The sequence below is a fragment of the Lycorma delicatula genome, chromosome 2 (assembly GCF_047948215.1).
Source record: "Lycorma delicatula isolate Av1 chromosome 2, ASM4794821v1, whole genome shotgun sequence".
Taxonomy (NCBI): domain Eukaryota; kingdom Metazoa; phylum Arthropoda; class Insecta; order Hemiptera; family Fulgoridae; genus Lycorma; species Lycorma delicatula.
The window spans coordinates 227,832,110-227,859,908 of record NC_134456.1 but is presented as its reverse complement, the minus strand read 5'-3'; the positions used below and the strand labels follow the sequence as shown (position 1 = coordinate 227,859,908).

At 31.4% G+C, this 27,799-nt stretch overlaps 1 protein-coding gene across 4 annotated transcripts in view; it reads left to right on the top strand.

Annotated features, from left to right (window-relative positions):
* The window catches only part of LOC142319715 (uncharacterized), a 401,182-nt gene that overhangs the window by 178,842 nt on the left and 194,541 nt on the right, over nucleotides 1-27,799 (top strand). The window contains exon 2 of one of the 4 annotated variants that reach the window (XM_075357304.1): nucleotides 3,891-3,928. The exons of the other annotated variants lie outside the window; for them this stretch is intronic. Coding sequence (XP_075213419.1) covers nucleotides 3,905-3,928 — 24 coding nt within the window. The 5' untranslated portion in view covers nucleotides 3,891-3,904. The remainder of the gene's footprint in view (nucleotides 1-3,890; nucleotides 3,929-27,799) is intronic. 4 annotated transcript variants of the gene reach the window in all.

The following is a 27,799-nucleotide window of genomic DNA, read 5'->3' as shown; positions in this document are numbered from 1 at the left end:
TTATATTATATCATACCAACCCAACCAATTAGTTTAAAACTTAAGCCACGGAGTCCTCAGGTTTCTTCACCTCTCTGCCCATCCACGCAACCACGAACGAGCATGAGCTCCACCTTCGGCTGTCCGTCATCACAATCGAGCAAGAGCACCACCTTAAATTACCCGTCAACAACAAACAGTTACCTTATGACAGTTTTCAGTATCTTTTAACAAATTTTTATAAACTTATAATATAAGAAACACAAAGTTTAAGAATCTATAAGTTCCTTCACCACTTATCCGATAAAACCTACAAACCAGAGCTCCATCATCAGCTTCCCCTCAACAACAAACAATTTCCTCTTGTAAGTTTTCAGTATATTAATAGATTTTTTATAAACTTTTTTTTTTTTTTTTTTTGGTGTGTAAACCATACTCAAAGCTATATCTCAATATTGCCCATTCTCTCAAATATTGACAAACGGAAATTCCACCTATGACAAGCCGTCATCAGCGAGCGGTTTCTTCTTGACGAGCTTCCTCATCTTTCTTCTTTATAACTGCGGTTATAAACGACGAGATCACATTAAAGTTATCCTCGTTAAGTAGCATTTTATCCACCACATTCTCCGTAGATAATGGCCCTATACGTCTTACACAGGATTGCCTGCTTTCAGTCCAACGGTTACATTCAAATACTAAATGTTCAGGGGAATCATTTCTTCACGAGCTGAATATAGTGTTGCGAATCAACGTGTTAAACCCAACGAAATTAAAGTGATATTTAGTCTAATATGTTTTCAATTATACGTCACAGGATCTGACTGTGTAAAGAACATCATACACTCAAAGAAAACAACTTTTAACGTTTATAATTTCTATCTCAATTCCTTTTATTTGCATCTCAACCGTAATGAAGATTGTGGACATATTGTTGAGAAGGGTTATCAATTTCTTCCTTTCAGTAGAATATAATTCGTTACAGAGATTTGTTATAGAGGTTTGTTGTTGTTTGGTTGGACAAATTTTGTCCAACCAAATTGTCCAAACATCATACATTTTTTTGCTTCATTTTCGATCGACTAAAACAATAATAAACGCACATATACCCATCCATGCACACATACATACACACACACCCACATAAATTCAAAACTGTTTATTATATACTTACGATAAATATATAGTGATCCTTGTGTAAAGCATATTACTTTGCTGTCTAGATAGTACTATAGCAGAGATATAACTCTAGAAGGGAAAATATTGTAATCGGTCCAGTTTGAGCGTATGAGGTTTTTACCGAATTTTGATGCTTTGATACCCAAAGAACCCGAAAACAAAAAACTGGATGGAAATTTCCCGGATGTTAATGTACGTGTGTTCGGTTGGCCTGTAAAACACCTTATATCTCCAGAACCAATGGAACGATTTTGACCAAATTTGGTCAGATTACTTCTATATATCGGGCATTGATGCCATTAAATTTTCAACTTAAATGGTCAAGGGGGCGAGGGTTTACAGCGAGGTCACCCTCGGTATCTCAAGATTTGGCCTAATTAATGTCATATTTTTCTTAGGTATATTTGTTACCGATTAAAAAATAACCTTATTTACAAAAAAAATTTGGCAAAATTGCACCCCCCACCCCTAAAAATACTATTGTAGTCGTCTGCTATGTTGTAACGTCACAGGGAAGCTGTAGAATTAAATAAATGAATAATATTTAAAGTGTAAAAAAGTAACTCGATTTGTCTGCGTCTTGAACTCGATCACCCGGTTGACTCGATATCTAGTGCGTTAAGCCTTTTGGCTACACTAGTCTGCCGACAAAATAAGCAAAATTTGTTCTATGTAAGTTGTGAAATTGCATTAGTTAGTGCCGGCCGTCGCCGATAGTACCGCCGCAATACGCGCGAATGAAATACGGTATGCGCGCGCACTTTAGTTAGAATCATTGAATTAAATATAAATGAAAAATATTATAAAGATTTTAAATTAAGCTGTGTGTATAAGCTTTAGCCGCGTGACGGGTAAGTTATACGACTATGTTGTCAGTTTTTACTTTTCCGTCTAGCGATATAGCAGAGCTATAACTATAGAAGGGAAAGTACTGTAATCGGTCCAATTTGGGGCATATAAGGTTTTCACAGGACCTTTTGATACCTAAGGAATCCAAAAAACCAGATGGAAATTTTCCGAATGTTCGTATATTATGTACGTGTTCGGTATCACATCTTTCCTTTCTTTTTCCTGTTTAGCCTCCGGTAACTACCGTTTTTAGATAATACTTCAAAGGATGAATGAGGATGATATGTATGAGTGTAAATGAAGTATGGTCTTGTACATTCTCAGTTCGACCAATCCTGAGATGTGTGGTTAATTGAAACCCAATCACCAAAGAACACCGGTATCCACGATCTAGCATTCAAATCCATGTAAAAATAACTAGCTTTACTAGGACTTGAACGCTGGAACTCTCGGCTTCCAAATCAGCTGATTTGGGAAGACGCGTTCACCACTAGACCAACCCGGTGGGTTTCGTTATCACATCTTATATCTCCAGAACTATACGACCAATTTTGACCAAACTTGATCGGAATACTTCTATCTATGGGGCATTGATGCCATTAAATTTTCAACTTAAAGGTGAAGGGGGGTGAGACTGTATAGCAAGGTCTCCCTCACTATCTCGAGATTTCGCCTAATTAAGGTCTTATTTTTTTTAGATACATTTTTTAACAATTAAAAAATGTAATGTTTGCAAAAAAACTTTCAAAATCGCACCCTCATCCTAAAAAATGCTCTAAACTAGTGGCTAAATGGGTATACTGTGCGTCAATAGTGTACCCCCTGTCACCACAAGGAACACCAGTGTAGCACTGATGTACAGCAGTTGTAGAAAAATATTATATTTAAATAAAATGATAAATACTTTTTAATTAAGTTTGGGTGTGTGTGTGTGTAAACCGTGCATCAGAAAAAAGCCACTGACGGGAAAGTCCTACAACTGTGTTGTCAGCTTTTTTTTATCTTATATTCAAAGGAGTGTAAGGTGTTATGTTCATGAATAGGTATGTACGTAAAGTTACTAGTTAGTAACTTATTCCTCTAGAATCTAAATTTTGAAGGAACTGTCTTTTTTTATCGATCTGATACCAATTTTTTTTTTTAATAAAAAACATGAAGATTAATTCATATGATATTCCGTAAGACAGTCTCCGAGTATCTGTCCTACGTCACCGACGTAAAGGTTTTGCTAGCTTAAAATAACTTTTCGATCGATTTTTTTTCTGTTCGGTAACACCTGTCCTACGAATTCACATAACGTAAAAAATAAGTAATTTGCAGTTCTGTCTTAACTGTGAGCGTAAATGTGACCATACCTTATGCTTTTACAGTTAGATTTTTGATTCTTTTTGTATGAAATCCCTTCTACGTTTTTATTATTAATAGTATTAGTTCAAATTTTTCGTTTGAGAAATAAATTTTAGACCTTATTTGATATCCAGAATTTAATTTATAGGTATTTAAAAAATGTATACATTAAATGTTTTTAAAGATGTTGGTGGAAAGGCCACCGTAATGAATTGATGGAGACTTGAAACACAAGAAAGTAAGGTAAACAATTGAGTATGATTTACGATACTCATATGGTACTGTAGTCATGAAATAATCATATAAATAATGCCCGATTCGTTATGAAACATAAATATGACAGTTGACATGAGAATCTGTTTCATAATTTTTTAATTGTATTTTCGTAAGATAGAAGTAAATTAAATTAATAAAAATAAAATTAAAATTAAAATAGTTTTAAGATAATGTCTTTTATTATTAACGCATAAAAACATGTAAAATTAAATTTTTTTGTCGAGTTGTGTTTTTGTATTTAATTTTTTTTTTCTTTTCAGGTAAGAAGACCTTAATGAATTTTCCTCTTTATGTTCAGGTAATTGTCATTAACTTTAAAGAAATTAATTACTTTAATATGATAGTTGCAGGTTATAAACTACGTTAATTATAAACTTTTAACTTTTTATTCAAATAATTGAAAAAAAAAAATTAAAATCTAAAATTATCGCGTTACGGTTCATTAATTGATGTTAAGTAAACTCAAAAAATGAGAACAGTATTGCGTTCTTATTGCCACGTTCTTTATTTGTTATCAGAATTAAAGCTGTAAATTTTAAATTGAATTTGTTACAAAATATAATATGATGACGTAGAATTTTATTCCCGTTTAATTCTTAATATTTTTTTAAAAAATGTTAATTTTTTTCTAGTTTGGATACTGGATTTTATTAAAAGACATAAATAAAATTTTGTTGTGTTAAACTGAATCAAATTTTATAATAAATAATTTTTATTAATTTATTTTAGAAATGTTTTCATTCATTTTTGCCACCATCAATCAGTAAATCGCAGAAAACATTTTTAAATTAATTACTAAAAGAAGAAAAAAAAATATTGTAAAATTTGGCTCGGTTTCTCATTTAAAATCCCACTTTGATCCTCTTGGACAAAAAAATAAATAAGGCTGTTTGGCAATTAATCTAATATAATTTTAGTAACGAAAGAAAACATAGATTATAACTAAGAAATCATTTTATCTTATGCACAAAATGTATCATGAAGTTCTCCCGGGACTTTCATAACCTATTCTACTCGTGAAAATAACGGATAAGGTTCATATAAACATATGTCCTAAAATGCTTCGTTTTTGAGTTACGGCTAGTGAAAGATTTACCTAGGATTTCAGCTGCCCGGATCAAATGAGGTCGTACTGAAATTTTTAGGACGTTAATTAACGGGCAGAATTAGTTATTTCTTATGGTTTTTGACCTGAAAAATCTAATAAAATAGGTCTCAGAACCGTATCTGCAGTAGGTTTTGAGAAATAGTGGGTGAAACCAATTAATTGGGGTAAAAATCCATGTTTTTTTGTATTTGACGTACAATAATTTTGTTAAATGGGTAATAAACACATAAAACTTTTAAAAAAGCTTGTAGAGAATTTAATTTTGAAAAAAATAGTGTAAGATAAGTTGAATTAAACAAAGAAAAGTTAGAAAAATACGAATTTTATTTAGAAACGGTACATAACTATATTTGTCAGAAAAAAAAACAAAAACCAAAATCTTTTTTTATCATGAAGATAAATATGTGCACAAATAATTTTCAATAATGCCTTCTGATAAATAATTTATGTAAATAATTTTGTAAGTATTTTTTATAATTACTTACTTTAATATATTCAAGTGTTTAGCTTAACATCCCATGTGTATATTTTGAATAATTACTGACTAATCACACTTTTTTTTATTTATTTTTTTACATCCCTAAGGCAACCGGCTCCCGCCGTTTAGACGTTACTCGGTCGCCTCAGGATGCCGTGGCAGCAGTCTCTGCCCTCCCTATCTTACCCTCACCAGAGGGTTTTCCCAACAAGGGTCTCCCGAGCCTCATAGGGACACGCCGACCTCCTCTTCCGGACAGCCGACGTGCGCCTCCTCTGGAAGGCTGCCTTCCCGACTCTAAAGTACACACTCCAGACATGCCTTACGCATATCCTTCGCGATCCGCGCCCCCTGCACGCATCTTGAGGGTTCCCTATGTCATCATCAGGGAACTCCGACCCACCCACTCTTGCATGTGAACAAGCCAAAGCACCCTAGACATAGAGACTCTCTTCCTGTTCGTGAACGTTGCCACGTTTCGTATCCCATATCTATACATAACGTTAATGTTCCACATGGTGCTACCCTTTTTCCGACTAATCACACCTGTTTTTATCTTATAATTAATTTTATACATTCATGATGTGATCTACATTATTACATTATGCAGATAATATTTAATATATATATATATATATAGGAAATATAAATTTGTTTGTTTCAAGGAAATATAGATTTCATATATTAGATGTAGATTTCCTCTCTAAGGTCATTGAGAGGCTCTTCCTTCACAGGTTGTGGCCGATTCAGATAAGCAATGACATTTTTCAGATAGATTTAGTTTTAAGAGCGGTTATTCAACCATTGATCAGACTCATACAATTGTTAGTCTTATTTTCTAATGTCTGGAAAGAAAGAAGTTTTGTTCGTCGGCTTTTCTAAATATGCAGTAAGCCTCTAACAAGTTGAGCTCACTTAAATCGTTTTATTTGTTATTACGTAACTACCGGGAACGATGCTTTTCACTAGTTAGGTATAATCAGGAGTTGTCTAGCTTTATTGATTCTCATTCAGGAGTCTCACAAATTTCTGTATTGGGACCAATCTTGTATCTAATCTACACTTCCAGATTCTACACTTCTCTAGATTTTCCCAGTCCGAACTTCGTGACAATAGCATCGTTTGCGGATGACATGGCTATCTTGGCGGTTAGTAATGATGCAACTTTGGCCTGAGTTAAGTACATTAGACTACAGTCTGCAATGGATCTTGTCAATGAATGGTTATTTGCGATGACAAGTTCACCACTAGACCAACCCGGTGGGTTTAGACGCTAAGTTTAAGCGAATATACTGGTTGATGAGCAGAAGATTTTATTTTTTATCAAACAAATTTCTACTGCATAAAGTGTTCAACAGCAACATAAAGATCTCCCAGATGTTTTAAAGCAAATTCTCAGGATCTTAATAGAAGCGCCATAATTTGTAAAAAAACTATGAGATCCACGAAGATGTAAGGATACAGTAAAATCGTGAGGAATCATTGCGAAATGCGTATCGAAACGAATTGGACACGTCAACCACCTAGCGGTGAATCTATTGGACAAAAGTAAGGATATTAGACGTCTAAATAGGCGACACGAGTTGGCCCTGGTGCTTAGCGATGGACTTTACCTTTCAGGACTAAAATATAAATTATTATTATTGATAACCTAGTTTTTTATATTGGATTTACATTTTACTATTGGTTTTATTGTTTTATTATTGGTTTTTATATTACTTTTATGTTTCTTCTACGAGATATAATTCAGCTGCCGATTCCAATTTTTTTTCTTTCTTTTTAGCCTCCGGAACCACACTAAGGTATTACTTCAAAAGATGAACGAGGATAATATGTATGACTGTAAATGAAGTGTAATTGTGTAGTCTCATTTCGACCATTCCTAAGATGTGTGGTTAATTGAAACCAACCACCAAAGAATACTGGTATCCACGATCTAGTATTCCAGTCCACATTAGAGTAACTGCCTTTACTAGGATTTGAACCTTAAATCTCGATTTCGAAATAAGCTGATTTGCCACGACCAGTTCACCACTAGACCAACCCGCTGGTTACCGATTGAATTATTTGAGGCTATTCATATAATGAAGGCTAATGTGGTGTGGTCAATCGTGCTCTCGATTGATGTTATTAAAACATTTTACTGTCTGTTGTTTGTGTTAAGTTTATTTGTTTTATACCACTTGTTTGTTGAACGCCTTTATACTCGATTACTTGCTTTGACTTCAAAGTTACGAGTACAAATGTTTTGTTTTATGTTTGATTTCTGAACTGATTTCTGCTTAATGTTTTCGTTGGTCGCCGATTGAATCGAATTATTTACGAATTAATTACATGGCAGTTCTATTTAAAGTTATCACTGTTGACAAAAATACAACAGACTAGTGGTCCCATACTTTCCCGACTCGCGGCGCCCTTTTTCAATTAAACTTTTTCCATGGTGCCCTACCTTAAGTAAAAGTAGGACTACCGTAAGTAGCGATCGGGAACTCATCGGGTAAATTACTACACCGACGCAATCGCACAAGTTGGAGTAAATTCTCAATACTACAAACAAAAGCTAGGACAGCTCTTACGCTGAATACAGTATAATAATTTGTTTCCTATTGCTATCTGTTATTTTTATGTGGTTTTTTATTACGCTTGTGTTGGTAAATACTCGTAATGAAGAGAAGTAATGTAAACTATTGCTGTCTGTATTTCACGAGAAGAAGTTTCTCTGGGTATTTTTCATTCGTGTCATTATTTGTCAATCCAGTTACTTACGGTTTCGACTGTAAGCAAATATGAAACCGTTGTAAATGAAGTATAGCTGCAAATATATATATATATATATATTTCAATCAGAAAAAACTCATAGTTTTCCGATCAGAATGATCGATTATTTACTGTACATTTTTTTGGCTAAGAAAATAACTGAATAAATAATAAACTGAGGATAATAATCATTCTCTTAGTATCAACGTTAAATTTTACGCTGGCCAGGAGAGTTCTTTGCTAGGTTTAAAAATTTTTTATTATTTAACAATTTAAATGTTATATATCATATCATATATAATATGATATAATATATATCATATATAACATATCTTTAAATTTAAAGATATGTTTTATCTTGTAATAACAAGTAATAATAGTTAAAACTATCATTAGTTACAATAAAAAAAGGTTTTTACTATACCTAACACTATTATTATTCCGGCCAATATGATTGACAACTACACGTATTTTGTTTTGACAGCTGATGCCGCCTAATCGACCTGCTTTGATTTCAAAATATCTGATGAATTTCACAATGATTCGCATTTTATTTCTCAATTGAGATTTCCTAAAATAATACGTCGCCTGTATTTGATTTTAAACAATATTTTTTTTTTTATTATTTCATAACATTTATGAATATAGAAATCGAAGAAATAAATGTTGACACGTTCGTGTTCACGTCACATTCATTTCTTGCTCTAGCATTTTCTTTTTTCTATTACTATTGTATATACGTAGGCAAACAAAGAATTTTTCTGTTATTGGTTAAAAAATATTCCCATTAGATTTTTGTATTTCATGATGTTTTGAGATCCCCTGAGTGTAAAAATATTAATATCTTGATTAAAAAATTATTATGAGAGTGTGTATGCACGCACGCGTGTGATCTATTTGTATTTCTATCTCGCTAATTATTAAGTTACAATCATTGATGACGTAGTTTAAGTATTACGGGGATTGATATCTATATATAAATAAAAATATGAATTAGGAATTCGATCAATAACTAAATGTTTAGGATATATAAATTTTCGTACAATTCTTTTTTTATCAAAATATTTGTTGGAAAAGGACCAGTTAAATATTAAACGTTATGTATTATTTTTAAATTTGTTTTTTATATACGTACATCTAGATTTTTTCCTCTAAATGCAGCATTATTAATGAGAACAGATTTTAATTCTTATAACAGACGTAAAGGGAAACTTTTATTCCCATCCTAAAAAACCATTGTACAACTTTGTTAAACTTTTAACTTTTTTAACCGTTTCTTCTTGATATTCTCATTACTTTTCTATAAATGAGATTTTATCTCGATGGAAATAAATTTCAGTCTTTATCAAATGTTTAGAAATTAATTATTTTTCGTCATATTTTTTCAAACAGGCTAATAAAATTTGAGAATTCTGTTAAATTAGATGGTATACTTTAGAACAAAACATTAAAACGCAGGGGGAAATTTTCGTAATCTTTTACTAAACAAATCGATCTATAAATTTTTTTTGTAAAACAAAGTAAAAATTTTTTATTTAAACATTGGTGAGAGGGAATTCATACTTTAACTTGGTTTAGCTTTGTTTAATTTTTAAAAAGAGTACAAAAGTTGATTTTCTTAATAAGTCCGATTTGATTTACGTTAGATCAAACATTAGACACTAAAATAGCTCAATTTATGGCGGTTTAGATCATGTTGCGATGCATGGCGCGATTGGTAGCGTTCCAGCCTTTCATCCGAAGGTCTCGGGTTCGAATCCCGGTCAGATATGGCATTTTTCACACACGCTACAAATCATTCATCTGATCCTCTGATGCAATACCTAACAGTGGTCCCGGAGGTTAAACGAAAAGGGGAAAAAAAGATCATGTTACGATATCCATTTTCATAAGAATATAATTACTTACCGTTTACTCTAGACGTTGTTGACCGACTGTAATGTCGTTTAAAGTGTAGTAGGTAAGTACAAGTTTGCAAATAAATTTAAGTTAGATTTATTCGTTGAATTTATATTTAGAGCTAAGATATTCACACTCGGTTTTCAGTTTGATGTAAAAATTAAGATTGACTCATCCTCAAACTATGTCTGTCTCCCAATTACCACGCAAAATGGCTAAAGTAATTCTAATGAGACGTACACATAAACGTACTGAAATCATAACTGTTTTTAACTTAGAATATTTCCTACACTCCAGTGTTAACGGAAAATAAATCTTCGGCTCAGGACTCAATTTACAATTGAGGACTCAAGTTAAAATTCGTGAAATTTATACTACTTAAATAACATTATTTTAGATTTTAAAGGCGCTTCCTGTCGGGTAGAAACGTTTTTGTTTACAAGGGCAAAATTTTCAACAATCATTATAGGAATTATTTTTCATTCTTAAACGGGAACGTCCGTCCCCCATTCTTGTCAATGTTTAATTTATAATTTACTTCTTTTGTATGAAATTCAAGAAAGCGTTTCAGTTAATATATAATGTTAATAATAAAGCGTAATATAAAGTTGGAAATAATTGTTTTTGAAGAAGTTTTTGGGCTCAATATTTCCTCTATATTCCTTTTTCTCTCATTAGATAGTAAATAAGAATTGATACGCATAAGAACCCAGTATTATTTAATTTCTGGTTACATCAAACTTTGGTTACTTCAGTATAATTAAAAAAAAAATTAAGACACTTAATTTGTAACACACTTTTACGCCAAATGGGACTACTTTTTGATGGCATGTTTCTAATATCTTAATTATGAAGAACAATTATGAAACAGAAAGGCCACTCCCGCTCTTGACCTGTTATTATACCAAACACTTACTTACATGCGTATTCGAAAACACAGCCACACGCAATCCATGTTTCTTTTATATCTTCATAAACATATAAATGTATATTCGTCAAATGACAAATAAGCAGCAGAACGCAACAATCGTACAAACGAGATTGAACAGGAGGGGTGAAACTCTCTTGTTACAGTCAGTGGCGGCTCGCGTATAGGCACTGTGTAACTGCAGCACCCCCTATTTCCACTTGATATTATCGATAACATTTAATATAATGAGTCCTTTTTTCTTTAATTATTTCTTTATACTTGTACAGTATATACAATTCTTAACCTTATGTCATAAACTTTTATGACATCTTTTTCAAACTCTGCACTTCACAGTTCCAGCGGCGTGATGTTTGGCTATTGTGCTCATGCGCACATAGGAAGCTGCACGCGAGGCTACGAGGGAGAGAGAAAGAACACTGTACCTCCCACACTGCCGATCGTGGCGTGCTGGTGGAAGATAGTTTTTTTTTACTCCGCGTGTGTATCGAACGTTCCTTGTTCCTTCCCTTTTCTAGTTTTGTCGGTGGAAGAAATATTAAAGCGGTTTAGTTGTTTTTTCAGTAGTGATCAGAAAATGGCGGCAAGGAAGGGCTCTTTGATCGCGAAATGTATCCAAAAACACGCTGGAAGGGCGAAAGAGAAGATTATTAGTAAAAACTAATTATGTATTAGTGTCTGTGTTCATAGAAATTTAAATTAAGTGCTATTGGACTATGGTGCTTTTAAGAGGACATTTTATTAAGTTATCATCCAATAATACTGAAAAGTATTAACTGTTTTTAAGTACAATGTGCTTAAAAACCGTGTACCATATTCTTGAATGTGATAAAGTGTAGAATTAGATTGTTATCCTGTTAATAGCTATTCTGTTTGATTCATTTTTTCGGTACTTTTATTTTACAGAAAACTTTAACCATGGCCTTGAAAAAGGACCAGTAAAAAATTTTCTGGGGTAGTACCCCCAGTAATTTTACCTACGAGCCGCCACTAATTACAGTATAAGCCTATATTTTGTTCAAAAATTGTAAATAAAAGTCTTAAGATGTTAATAAATTAAAAGTGAAAATAAATTATTATAAGAATTATCCTGAGATAATATTATAAAAAAATTGTAAAATTGATAAATTGTAATATTTGTCTAGGTAATGTCCACTCATTATTTTTATTTCATCAAATTACGATTAAAAAAATTTTATTTTCTTATAAAAGAGAAATATATTTTAATATTAAATAAAAATAAAAAAATTATACCTCTTTTTAGTTTTCTTATTTAGTTTATGTTTTACATATTTCTTGCGAAAAAAAATTATAATACAAAATAAAATTACAAAAGTCGGTCTTCTTGCACAGAACTGCGCAAGAATTTTTTTAAATTAGATTAATTATGGAAATAAAATATCTTTATTAAATTTTTATAAAAAGTTAAGGTATTGTCAGCCTGAACGTCCTCAACGTTAATCTTTTTCAAATCGAAGTATGTTGAAAAATATGTTATATATTTAATAAAAATACAAGTTTCAAAATTCGGAAGAGTGAATGAAATTACCTCATTGTTCTTCCTCAGAATCTACAATGGCAGTAGCGTTGTTGGGCAACTCCATCATATAGTCAGGATACAATAAAGCTGTCTACTGGCATTTATATATAATTTGTATATTTAACGTTAATTAGACGAAGTTAGAGACCGTAAGTTATTTTTGGTTAGGCTATATTAATATTACCCACCGGGTTGGTCTAGTGGTGAACGTGTCTTCCCAGATCAGCTGATTTGGAAGTCGAGAGTTCCAGCGTTCAAATCCTAGTAAAGCCAGCTATTTTTACACAGACTTGAATATTAGATCGTGGATACCGGTGTTCTTTGGTGGTTGGGTTTCAATTAACCACACATCTCAGGAACGGTCAACTGAGAATGTACAAGACTACACTTCATTTACACTCATACATATCATCCTCATTCATCCTCTGAAGTATTATCTGAACGGTAGTTACCGGAGGCTAAACAAGAAAAAAAGAAAGAAAGAAGAAAGGCTATATTAATATTATTTTTACATGGATTTGAATGCTAGATCATGGATACCGGTGTTCTTTGGTGAACTGAGACTGTACAAGACTACACTTCATTTATACTTATACATATCGTCCTCATTCTTCCTGTGAAGTATTATCTGAACGGTAATTATCGGGGGCTAAACAAGAAAAATAAAAGAAAGGTTATATAATATATTGAACGATACGTCATTATACGGAATCAACATATCTAATCAAACATAACTTACGCTCGCTTCGCTCGCCAACCTCGTCTGATTAACGTTAAAAATAAAAATTATATATAATTAGTTATACGTATTGGTGATTTTATTTTTATATACGCTAACAAATGGTATTTCAGTAGGGGTCCCGTGTAACCGATAAGTACCGATATTATTATTTCTTTGTACACCTGTAAATCCAAATTACTGTTTCAGATCTTTTTTCCAAATCAATTTTAACGATTTTTACTTTTAACAATATAATACCTTGTAGAGTTAGCTACACCGGCTGTCGCACTCACCACCTTATTGCCTATCATACAAAAGTATATTCTTTTCGGTAAAATAATTGTTAGCGATTTCTGGAAGATATATAATTGTTTGCAACACGAGGGCTACCAACATGAAATTTGTATTTTTATTAATTATATAACATATTTTTCAACATACTTCGATTTGAAAAAGAATAACGTTGAGGACGTTTAGGCTCACAATTACCAAAATTAATTATAATTAAGAAAACCTTGTTGAATACGTTTTAGTGGGTTTTCATTATTCTATAATTTTTGTTAATCTCGTCGTGTGTTAAAAGTAGTTCAGTTTACATTCTGCGTTTTTTTTATGACTAATAAAATAACTGTAGTTAAAAAAAACTGGGGAAAAACTAATTTCAATTGTTCTGAGTCATCATAAAAAATTTAATTAAACTGAAAACGTAAAGATCAGATAACATGTTGACGTTTCACTTAAATTAAACCAATATAATCCCTGTATTTTCTTTATGTTCACATTACATTATTTTGCAATAAAGATTTTTGTAGATACATACAAATTAATTACGACTGTTATTTAACTAAATGTATACTTCTTAACTATCCATTCAGATTTTTATTTTTAAAAATAATCTAAAATTACTGACTTCCTATTAATGACCTTCCTTTTGTCTGTTGAACAATTATTTCTATATTTACTTTAACTTATAGAAAATATAACAATAAAATTAGATAATTATATTGTTAACTTATTTTTCAAAATTTTCTACTAGAAAAAAATAATCTGATGTGGACACCACATGATTTCCTTGTACGCCTATTAAATTACATATACACATATTTTTACAATCAGAAGTTAATAGTTAATAAATCTGTATATTTAAATAAAAAAAGGTAAAAAAAATCCCTTTCGACACTCTAGAAGGCGGAGGTAGATTTCACCGGTACCAATTAGGGGGTAAAAAAAATTTCCACCTTAAAGTTAAGGAAAAAATTCACAATTACTGAATACGACAAGGGTTGCATGTGAAAAAAGTTTTACATGTTTAGCATACGAAAAGCATCTTACAATTCCAGCAACATTTTGGTCTTCCCTTGACGTAAGGGTTGGTCATATCAAACTTGTTTCAGGCAAAAGTTTTAGGTTATGTATAGAGGATTAACAGCCATTATAAACCGATCAGATATTTTGCCTGTTAAGAGAGGTATGATTTTTTGTCTTCGAAACCCCATTTTTCCACCCCTGGCCTATGGTTGGTTATATTAAAAAACTTTATTTATATAAGTTTTAGGTCCTTATCTAAGGAATAGTAGAAACTTTATACGAATTTGATATTTTACTTGATAAGAAAGTTATAGGAATGTTTTTTGGTTTTGGTCATCCCTTGCCGTAAGGGTTGGCATATCAAAAATTGTTTCATACAAATGCTTGAGGTAATGTTTAGAGGACTAACGACATTTTAAACCGATTCGATACTGTGCCCGTTTAGGGAGCTATGAATTTTTGCCTTCGAAACCTCATTTTTTCCACCCTCTGGACCAATGGTTCCGGTGATATCAAAAAACGTGTTTTGAGTTTTTTTTAAAGTTTTATGTGTTTATTAATCATTTAACAAAATTATTTTACATCAAACATAAAAAACAGGGTTTTTTTACCCCAATTTATTGGTTTTCACCCCAAGATTTCTCAAAAAATACCCTCAGAAGTTAAAGTTTTAAGCTTTATTCAAAATTGTAGCGACATCGTTCCCACCGTTTTTAAAGATTGTTTACTCCTGCCTGTGTTTACACAGTTCCCTTTCGTTTTATTCATTGCATTATTCTGCCGCTTTGTAAAACAATTGCATTATTATTTTTTTAATATACATATTCGTTTAACGATTTACACAATCCTTATGTATAATACGAGAATTGTATATAAATATGTATAAAATCATTCAGGCGTACAAAGAAAATTGTAATAATTACACTTGTTAGTTAAATCTTAACATTTCTGTAGGTTTCATATATTAATTAAGAAGTGTGTTAAATTATTTTTACGTATATTATTTTTTTCTATTATATTGAGTTCACAGGTATGAATATCTAATTCAAGGACTTAGGCGTTTACAAGAGTGTATTATTCCCACAGCTGTCAGTGTCAATAATAAAGATCCATTATACACGTTCTATAGCCGAGTAAACCGAATCAAGGTTTATTTACTCTTTTTTTCTGTTAGATTGAAACGCGCGCGTCCTTTTAGCCTATTTAACATTTCATGAAAAAAGCAAAGTTACATTTTATAGTACACGTTAATTTTCCTGTTCAAATAACCTTTTACAAAATCTAACTAGCATTTTAAAAGATGCTAGTTTTTCATTCATTATGTAAATTATATACGAGTGTATATATATATATATATATATATATATATAATCGTTTTGTTAAAAAAAATTTAATAAGTCATCAAATATGTTAGTTCGTCAATTTTTGCGTTTTTGTGTAATTTTAAATTTTTATGCCATTTCTAAATTGTTATTGGAATGAGAATGTAAAAAGTAGCCATTTCTGCCGTACTATCGCTTAGCGCTACGTTTTTTAATAATTAAAAAACTATATATTCAATTTTTTTTACATTTTTACCCAATATAACCTTTGGAAATTCTAATCTTTACCTTCATTATTTTATGAGTTATTAATTTTCTGAAATCAGTTTTGTTCTTTTCATTACGAAAAAATATTGTTTTAAATAATCAATAGTTAGTGAGAATTTAAAAAACTTTTTTTCATTTTATAAAAATGTATTTTATAACATCTTATACTACTTTGTATAATATTTAAATTATTTAATTTTTACCTCAATGTTATTATAATCGTATTAGATTCACGAAAAATCTCATACTTTCACCATATTATTTAGCGGTAAAACTTTAATAATAATTTTAACACGGTTCATTTGAGTTCGCTATAAATGCATTTTCATGACAACGCAATGCATTTTAATGTTCATACTCAGAATTTATGCAGTAACAAATTATGGTTTTAATCTCACAGGGCATTTTATAAAATCTAATTTGTGTGTGTATATAGTGTTTGTGTTGGGCTGAGTGTTTCTAGAATGATGGACTGGCTATACTTTTTCGGATCCTACTTGTAAAATTAAACAAAAAGTATTCTTAGGAAAAATGGCAATTTTTCCTTCGTTGTTCCCCTGTCCACCATTTTCTTATTTTTATATAAAAATTTATATCTCAATTTCATATGGAGGAATCATCACATTTATATTTGGTAACCGTCTTGATAATAAAGTTTTAAATTTAGCAAAAATCAGGGCTTAAAAAATATATGTTATTTGCTAAAATATTAAGCCTTTTATTTTGAATAAAATGACATTTTATTTTTTAAAATCGGGTACCAAATAGCTGAATCATGGCAGAAAATTTGTTGTAATTTTGTGTCTGTTTTCACGTCCTTCACTTTACGTTCAATTCGATTAAATATTGTTTTTATTTATTGTTTATTCTAGTATTGTAAATTAGTATCAAATTAAGTAATAATTTTTTCACAATAATAGACCTAATAATCAAAACAAATATCTGTGATAATCTTACTTTAATTTTTATAGAATATTAGGTGTACTTAAATAGTTAAAAATTGTTATAAGTTATCAGAGCCGTTCAAAGTGTCCTCCTTAGAAATTACACAAATCTCCAGTCTGTTTCTGAGAGATTGTCTTAACCGTTAAAAAATTCCGGTAGTATTCATAATTTCTTAAAATTCATTTTGGATCCTTTGTTGAAGATCCTCAATGTTGAGTCGAATAAACAATAATATGTTTCAAATGGACCGATAGGTAGAAATCAAGAGGGTTTAAGTCAGGAGATCGGGCAGGCCGGGGCACTGCCCCACCGCGGCCTATCCATTTTTCATGGAAAGTTTCACGCAGGAAATCTGATTCCAACTGACTGAAATATGCTGAAGTTCCATCGTGGTGAAACCACATTTTTCTTCTTAATTTTAGAGATAGGTCTTCCAAAAAATGTGGAAGATTTTCGGTCAAATGAGCAAGATAATTTTTTCCATTTAAACGATTTAGTAGAATGACAGGACCAAAAAGGTAGTTATTAAAAATACCTGCCCGTATGCTCAGGGAAAATCTTTGTTGATGGCTACTTTGGAAGGTACCATGAGGATTCTTGTCGCTCCAGATACGCTGGTTGTGATAATTTTGAACACCATTCCTGCTAAACGAAGCTTCAGTTTTACATTGTTAACATGATCTACAGTAATAGTCGCTGAGTAAAATTATTCGAAAGTGAAAAATTAATATGAATTATTTTACTATTATTTAATATTAAATCTTATTGACAGAAAATTATTACTTAATTTGGTACTAATTTACAAACTATAATTAACAGTAAAAAAAAAACAATTAATATTTAATGGAATCGAACGTAAAGTGGAGGACATGAAAACCGACACAAAACTACATCAATTTTCTGTCATAACTCGGGTACTTTTTAATCGATTTACAAAAATAAAATACCATTTTGTTCAAAATAAAAGGCTTAATATTTTAGTTAATATAAATTTTGATAGAACTAATATTTACAGAAATATAACGGATTGAGAAATAAACATCGCCGCCATTTTGTAATTTGGAAAGATACTTAAGTCCTAATTTTTTCTAATTTTAAAACTTTATTACTAAGACGCTTACCAAATACTAATGTGATTCGTCAATCCGAACTTGAGATATAAATTTTTATATAAAAATAACAAACTGGCGGACAGTGGGAGAACGAAGGAGAAATCGCCATTTTTCCTAAGGATATTTTTTGTTTAGTTTTATAAGTGTAATCCGATAAAGTATAGCCAGCCCACCATTTTAGAAAGACTGTATATATTTACACGAATCTAAACAAAAGAAATGCTATAAATAAATAAAAAATTAAAACAATAATTTTTTTTAAAAACGAAATTACTGTAAAAAGTAGAAAATAATTTTTCAGTGATAATTAAAAATAATTTTTAACATTTATAAAATGAAAACCTTTGTGCGCTCATAAAATATTTCTTTGTGTAATCATTTTAATTTATGTTCACATTTTTACCTTTATCAGTTCTCACAGAACACCTGTTCAAATTCTTCAGTAATATTTTATAATCGCACAATGCGTACAATTTTCTTTTTACAAATGTTGAAAATTATTTTGATTATCTTATAATCACTGAAATTAATTACTGAGCATTAGTTTTAAAAGAAAACCATTGTTTTAATTTTTTTTCTCGCCCGCACTAAAAATTATCACAAAATTTTAAAAAAATCAAATTCAAAATCACAAAATTCATTTTCTTACTATAACAATAACCATCCTTTGTTATATATGATTTGTTATTCGTATGTAAACAAAGACATATGTTTTCACAATGTCCGCCAGATTAGATTTAGAACGATATTAAATATGTTATATATATTTTCATCAGAACCAAAGCTGTGTGCAAAATTTCACTTTGATTGAGTACCGGGAAGTGTGCCAAATTTCAGTTACTAAATTTGTCCTATACAAGATTTCGAACATAAGAAAACCATTGAAAAATGTATAAATTTTTCATCAATTCAAAGAAAAAATCAACGATAATTTTTTAAGTTTTCTTTATTTTTAATTAAAATTGATTTATTTTAACTTAACTATTCCTTCCTTATTTTTTTATTATCCATTTTTAAATATTCATTGCGATAAATAAACAGAACATGCCGGCTGACTGATTTATTAAACAGTATATTTTGTGAATTTTTTTTATAAATTAATTTTTAAATATATAAGTGATTTAGTGAATCGAATTTAGAACCGAGTAATAAACAAAATCTTAGAAATAAGTAGATGTTCATTTTGACTGTTATACAGTCATTTCCAGTAAACACTTTAGAAAGACGTAAATTAGAACGGTAATCTTACTAATTATTTCTATTCATAATTTTTCCACATTATCTACTGATGATTGTTAAACAGTCGAAATGATCATCTAGGTTTTTGATTTCTAAAATGGATTTTTAAACATATATATATTAATAAACATTAATAATCATAGTAATCACAACTACAATAATAATAACAATGATTACTTACAAAATTTAAAGTAATCATCATAATTTATTTACAGGTAATTAAATATTGAAAAGCAGAATTCATCCCACTTACAAAAGACATTATTATGACGGCTAGTATTAACACTTTTAACCCATCGGGTTGGTCTAGTGGTTAACGCGTCTTCCCAAATCAGCTGATTTGGAAAGTCGAGAGTTACAGCGTTCAAGTCCTAGTAAAGCCAGTTATTTTTACACGGATTTGAATACTAGATCGTGGATACCGGTATTTCAATTAACCACATATTTCGGGAATGGTCGAACTGAGAATGTACAAGACTACACTTCATTTACACTCATACATATCATCCTCATTCATCCTCTGAAGAATTATCTAAACGGTAGTTACCGGAGGCTAAACAAGAAAAAAAGAAGTATTAACACTTTTAACCACTAGTCGTATTAGCAATAGTACAAGTATAAAGTTCAATAAGACAAGTATAAAGTTCTTTTACTGCAAGTACTTTTGCCGTTCACAAATAAAACTATTCTTTATTATCTCTTTCACTTATAGTGACAGTAACTCACCTAACTACTTCTTGTTTTCATGTACTGGAATTACTTGTGACGTCACCTTAATCGCGTCGAACGTGTACGCACTTATCTCCTCGTAGACTGACTGTCAATGGTCATCCCCGAGTATTTATACTCCTATCCTCTTTACCTGGAGCGCCGGACCCAACTAAAAGCGTGAGAATGGTCGTCCGCCCACACTTTTTCCGTGCCTGGGTTCGATAATTCATCTTACGGAAAATCATTTGTTTAGGTTTGTCAGTGGGCAATGTTACAAAGGAAGATTGTTAAACGGAACCTTTATTAAAAAGATTCCTTTTTTGTCCCTTTCTGGATTCTTCCCATTTTTATATTTTCTACTGGTAGAAAATTCTTATTTAAATTTTTCTTAATTGGTAGGAATCCGTTTCTCAGGTCCGTTATATCGGTCATGTTACAGTATGTACGTTTTATTGAGGGTGTTCGTTGGAAACTCCCTCATCATGTGCTTTTAGTGATACGATTTGCTTGTGGTTTTTTTTACCTGGATCGATTATAAATAAACAAATTTTTCTACAAAAAATATTATTGAATTTAACCTCAGTAGATAAAACCTGGTAAAACCTGATCAGTGGTAAAACCTGGTCAACTAAGTTTTTTCATGAATTTATAAAATTTTTGTTTAAATTTAATTTCACTGATAAATTATCCCTTTAAACCATTAGTATAATTTTTAATATAGATGGAATAAAAAAAGTATAAATATGGGAAATAGAATGAGAGGGTAAATAAGGGGAAAGGGATTTTGTAATCATAAAGGTGGGGAGGTCATAAAGGGATAAATAGATTTTTTGCTAAATAATTGCTCTAGTAGTGCTATAAATCTTTATGGAGAAGAAAAACCTTAACAAGTGTGTGGAAATGTTTCTCTTTCGTCAATCAGTAGCGAGTCACAACGTTTTTAACGATGCGGTTCAATTTGTTTTCTTTTTCTAATCTGTCTTCTGCTATTACTGTAGTTTATTCTTTCATTTTATTTATTAAAATTAAAAAAATAAAAGTAAAGTATCAGGTAAAAAATGTTAAGTTACTTTTCTTTACTTAATTTTTATTTCTTCTGCTCGTACTTAATGAATATCGATCATAATTTTAGCTTGTTATATCGTTAATTATTATTATTACTATTACTATTTTTTTTCCCCAGTCTCCTGACTGGACCTGCATCAAGCATTACGCGATCCTGGGAGGTGCATGGCCTGTAACTACTCAAGACCCCCCGACGCGCCCGGCTATGCCATCCATGCCAGAGAAACCCAAGCGGCTGGAACTCGGTCTTCCACGCCTCGCCTTAAGTGAGTAAATCCCAAAAGGGGAACCCCACCGTGCCATTGCCTGCCTCTAACGTGGACCCCCCCCCCCCCAAGGGATCCCTATCGGGATTATGGTCTTTACGCCTTGCCTCAAGTGGTGAATCTCCAAAGAAATCCACCACCGGGACATATTCTCAACTCCCTCTTCTAGACAGCCCTCCTAAGCCACAGGCTCCACTTCCGAGACCCCGAGGTCCACAATCAGGAGGTGGCGAGCCGCCACCTCCTGATTAGGATTGACTACCTGTAGTTCCCCAATCTGCTTCCCAGCCACGATACTCCTTCTCCTTTGACTTCAGGATCCCAGCCGCTAGCTCCTTAACAGTCCGCCACTCATCCGCAACACGCAACATGTAATCGACGGTGGTTTCTGGCACTAGCCACCCCAGGCGTAGTTTCTCCTTCACCTCTGCCCGCCTGGGTACACATAAAACGTATGTTCGGGGTATCTTGTTGCCCACGTAAAATGCATTCGGGGAATTCCCGCCTTCCGAACCTATGTAAATAAGCCCCAAATCCCCCGTGCCCGTAGAGTAGCCGGGTACTTTTATAATAATTATTATTATTATTACTACTGTTATTAAAACCCACTGAACTGAAATATTTGCACTCCAATGTCGCAACTGCTAACTGATCAGTGAATTATAAAACAAAATCCCCTAACCCCTATATGAACTTTCTAGTTGATAAATACAGGAAGAGATAGAAAAAAAATATATAGAGTGGAGAGAAAAAAAAGAAAAGAATGGCCGCAAGCAATTGAAAGTATGTTATTTGCATAATATCTGAGGTATAGTACTGTGACAACCTGTCTGTTCATGCTCACTACCGTTTTAGTGAACAATGCTCAATTGAGTAACGCTGACATCAGGAAGGAACAACATTTCTTTTACCTCTTAAATAAAACTCGTGATTTGAAACTGTTTTGTATTTATTCATGTTAAGTAACGACCTATACATTAAAATTAGTTTCTGATGACATAACGAGTGCAACCGTTTACAGCTTTAATTCATTTCATCATTAAAAATAAAATAAAATGATTTGAATTTATTTCTTTTTAGGTTTTTTTTCATTTCAAATATATTTAATTAATTATAAATGAAAACGTAATGTAATTAATTATCCAACTAGTTTTTAGAAATAAATCATGTAAACATGAAATAGAAAATAATTCAATGTCTTACAATATATATATATTGTATATATTAATGTTGGGTTACTTGCTTAATTCGACAATTGTATTGTGTATAAATCACTAATTAAAGAATTTATTTATTTTTAATACTTCTTGTACAGTCTCAGTTCGACCATTCCTGATATGTGTGGTTAATTGAAATCCAACCACCAAAGAACACCGGTATCTACGATCTAGTTTTAAAATCCGAATAAAAGTAACTACCTTTATTAACGACGACGAGTTTACCACTAGGCCCACCCGGTGGGTTTTTTATTCATCAAATAATCGTAATAATTATTTTACATTTACAATAAGACGGACCCATCGTTATCAGGCTTACTAGAGAAAGTGACGAGGGAAGTAGTCTCCTATTGCCTTCTTCACTGATCGGATATGCTAATGTATATCAGAATACCAAGCATATCCGTCGACAAACTGTAGATGATATTCAGCCCTACAAGACAAATTCATTCTGATCTCCACAATGAATAGTAAAATCATTACTCTCAGAGAAAGTAAAGCCGACGCGTATCTGTCGTACAGTAGCTGCTTCATGTACATCACAACAGTCCTAAGAAAGAATAGGTGTGTACAGATGGAATAAAAATTGTAATAATGTGAAACAACAAATCAATTACTATTTTATGTTTGTCAGTAGGGAATTTTTTTTCTGTATATTTATCCTATATATATATATATATATATTATATAGCAATATTATCAATAACGTGAACTTTTCTTTAATGCCTTAAGGAAAAGGATACATCTATTTATCTGAATACTAAAAAAAATAACCAACTCCACATTTACATCTACACTCTTTAATAGTTAATTGCGTACGACGAAAGCAGGCTTACCGAGGCTTACTCAGGTACAAGTGCTAAATAAATAATGTTGATTAGAACTTATGTTTGCAATAAATTATGCATTTTAGTAGTATTTGGATGAGAATTCGAAATTATTCAGTATTTATGAATTTTAAGATAAATATTCTCTTATCATTTATAGGTAACTCGTACAAGCAATTGATGTGTGTAGCATACACGCCATAAAAAATTAATCCGTAATAAAAATTTGTTCAATTTATAAATGTTATTGAAGTATCAGATTTCCATAATCCACGTGAGTTTAAAATCAGGCGATGGTAGTTAAAATACGAATTTTTTGTTAATATAATCATGAGAATATCTGTGGTTGATGACGAAGCATGAGAAATAAGATGAACAAAACATTATTTTACTGGTTTAGATGTCGATATAAATGTAAAGTAGGACAGCGAAACAAGTGCACCTCAGAGCGACAATGATGCGGTCGCATGTAAACTATTGTGAAAATTATGCATGAAATAGTATCGTGTCTTGTTACACCGGATATTAGGTTATTTTGTAAAATAGCATGCCATCATCACAAATCGATAAACTCTGGGATATATAGACTAACGTGGTAAATGATTTGGCTTATTTATTTTTTAATTTGAAATACGTATTAGTTTTATAATATGGAATTTGAATACCTTTTGCAATTGTCAATCGTAATAAAAATATGCAGAACCACATTCCTTAATTACAAAATATAAATCACAGTATTTTGTATTATTTTGTTTCAGAAGTACAAATTTATTAATCTTGACTGTTTGGCAGGATATTACTTTCAAAACTGAATAAAAATGTATACTTTATGGTAAAAATAAAAATAATCTCACAAACTCTATACACCCAGTTTGATTTATAAACCTAAAAGTTGGCCCGGCTTAAATTATTATCCGAAAATGGATAATTTTTTCCTTATAAAATGATTAGTATATTTCCCCGTAAAGTTTCACCGTCGTAATTAAGGCCAAAAGAATCTATTGTTATAATAAAAAAAATTCTATTTTCTATTTTAAACGTTTTGATCCCGGGCATGATGTAGAACTGCATCTCCTGTAGACTAGTGGTTTTAAAAGATTTAAATATCTCAGAAATTACCAGGGTAATTAAAGAACCTGGGTAGAGCCAAGCAGATGGTCTCTAGTAATAATCCACCGGATTGGTCTAGTGGTGAACTCGTCATCGCAAATCAGCTGATTTCGAAGTCGAGAGTTCTAAGGTTCAAATCCTAGTAAAGGCATTTACTTTTATACGGATTTGAATACTAGATCGTGGATGCCGTGTTCTTTGGAGGTTGGGTTTCAATTAACCACATAACTCAGGAATGGTCTACTTGAGATCGTACAAGATTACACTTAATTCACATTTATTCATATCATCTTTATTAATCCTCTGAAGTAATAACTTAGGATGGTTTCGGAAGCCAAACAGAAAAAAGAGAGAAAGAGAGATATGGTGGAATGGAAACAGACGACCCGCTATACTAACCATCATTGAGGTAATCTTACACGCAAGAGAATTTGAGCGATCCAGGAAGCCTCGGAATATACCGGAAATTAAGCGAAAAAAGAAATCCAATGTCTTTCTAAATGACATTAGGTTACAGGAATATTAACTCACTGAAAGGAAAGGAGGTTAAGGTGACTGAGGGATAAAGTGAAATAAGGAAATAAGCTATTGAAAAGACATCGGTTGATAATGATTTTGCTTGATATTGCGAATCAGTAGATGTTTTTGCGCAACTCCCTATCAAACATATTGGTCTGAAGAGTGGATTAGAGAAATATAGATTTTATATATGCTGTGATGGCGTGAGGAACGAGTAAAAAGGTTTTAAATTTGTGTAAACACTGAATAGCGAACTTAAACGAACTTAAACTTTCTTTTTCTGTTTAGCCTCCGGAATCACCGTAAGGCATTACTTCAGAGGATGAATGAGGATGATATGTATGAATGTAAATGGAATGTAATCTTGTACAGTCTCAGGTCGAACATTCCTGAGTTATGTGGTTAATTGAAACCCTATCACCAAAAAAACACCGGTATCCACGATATAGTGTTTAAATCCGTATAAAAGTAACTGCCTTTACTAGGATTTGAACCTTAGAACTATCGAGTTTGAAATCAGCTGATCTCCTATCAGATTTCCGAACTATGTGTGAAAAACTGTAGCAATTTTTCTTGGCGTTTATCAACTCATCTGGTTATGGTTTCATAATGAAACGGGAATCACCGAAGAATATTTCTTAACAAAAAATTATCAAAACTACGTTTTTCGGTAATATATTACCAAAATATATCATGAATAAACTACAAATAAACTTATAGTTTCGCCGTGAAAGAGGCCGTATCTCCTCGTCAAAATTTTAAAATAATTTTAATTTTTTTAATTTTATATTAAATATTTGTAATTTTATCTTACATTCCATTTCATTTTTAGGTAATTCAACTTGCATTATTTTCGTTGTTTTATTTTTCAATCTTATTTGACCATAAAACAAATAAAACACACTTCAATTGACATAACTGACTAATTTGCTTCAATTTTTATTTGCTTTTCTTTAACTCACAATTTTTTTTACGTTTGTCCTAAAATCTTGTATCCTTAATTTAACATCCTTCCTGACATTACCTATTGATGAAATTTTGCAAAGTTACTATAGTCGGGTGACAGTACAATATTCCACCATTATTTTTGCAAACATCCCCCGTAAGAAGTAAATTAAGGGTGCGGGTGTAAAAAATGTAAAAATCTGCAAAACGGCTGTGCGGAGTTTTTGGGGTCGCAGATGATAAATCAGACAGCCGTTTGACATAAAAAAAATGACAAAAACTTGGTACGGGAGTTTTTGTGGTTTCGAATTTGACAACATTTCGTCATGATTTTTTTGGGCAGTATGTTGAGACACAGCTCCTGACGGACGATTCGCTCGGCTCCGTACCATTCACACAGATCTTGGCGGTTCACTCGGCCACATAAAACTTCAGTATTTCGTTACATTGTATATTGAAAATTTGTTTAATATTTTATAAACATATTTGAAATAGCAATGTATGTGTTATCTTTTGAAATCCTAATTAACCTACTAATTAAATTCATGCAACGTATGATAATAATTTGATTAAATATGACTAAAAAGTATGAAGCAAGTTTTTAAAAATCTGTGTAATATTATACCAAAGTAAACCATTAAACCATTAAAAGGTATATTTCTTGAACTGATTAGAAGAGGCTTAAATTTGTTTCTTTTTTTTCTAAATTTTTGTACTTATTTTTGGGTATCTATAAAGTGAACAACTGAATTAATTTCAACGGTACATTTTTATAATATTGAATAAATAAATTCGGAGAAAGAAAATTTCAAGCATAGTCGAATGATTATATTCTAAATAATATAATTTATATATTTTGATAACATCGATATTCCCACATCGATATTTATACTGAAACCGGTAGATAATTAAAAAAAACTTGTTTTAAATTACGTTCTCTGCAAAATTATCCCTTAGATGAAATATTTATGTAACGAAAATATATTTTATTAATTTAAAACTTAAAAAAGAACTGGAAAGTTTATTCTTGAATAAATAATTCCCACTGACTTTTTAACCACTGTCTACTGCTCATATAACTTTTTTTATTAAATATATTGTACCCGACTTTTCCCGGTTGTAACGCTTGTGCATTCATCACTTATATGCACCACCTCTTAATTTGCTCGGTTTGTATTTTTAAATAAAATTGTGTGACGTATTTACGTTACATTTTTACGTAACATAGAAAAAAACATATTTTATCGAAGGAAGACTGGAGGAATTTTCATTCAAATTTTCAAAATGCAGATCGACCGAAAGCAACTTTTGTGGATCATATTTTTCTTATACTTTTTGATAAAATTACTACTTAATAAAAATAATATTTAAATAACATATGTATATATACATATTCCCATCGCAGTATCACCCACACTATACGGTTACTTGCGTTTCCCGTAGCGGTCAATCTTTTTATTTTATGTTTATTAGTCAAGTAACCGGAAGCCGGTGCAGCCTGCCACAGTTACAGTAACGGTGGCAGTGGCTGTGGTGGTTGAGCCCCAGCGCCGTATACCTTCGCACCCCTTAAAAAATCGGAGTTAATAAAAAACCCGAAAATGATTTTAAATATTTATCTGAAGAGTATTAGCAAGCCCAAATCTACTAAAGATATCGTTAATTATAGTCGGGATTAGGAAAATTTACAATCATTGTTCAAAAGATGTTTTAACTTTTTCATCACCTTTCAAGGTCGAATTTCAAAAATCTTAGAAATTATTTTATTGACATGAAAATTATACTCGCCAAAAATCAGGGTTGATGTCTTAATTTTTTACCGAGAAATTAAAAAAAAAAAATTAGGGTTTCAAAAAAAATTCAAAAATCAATTTTAACTCTTGAA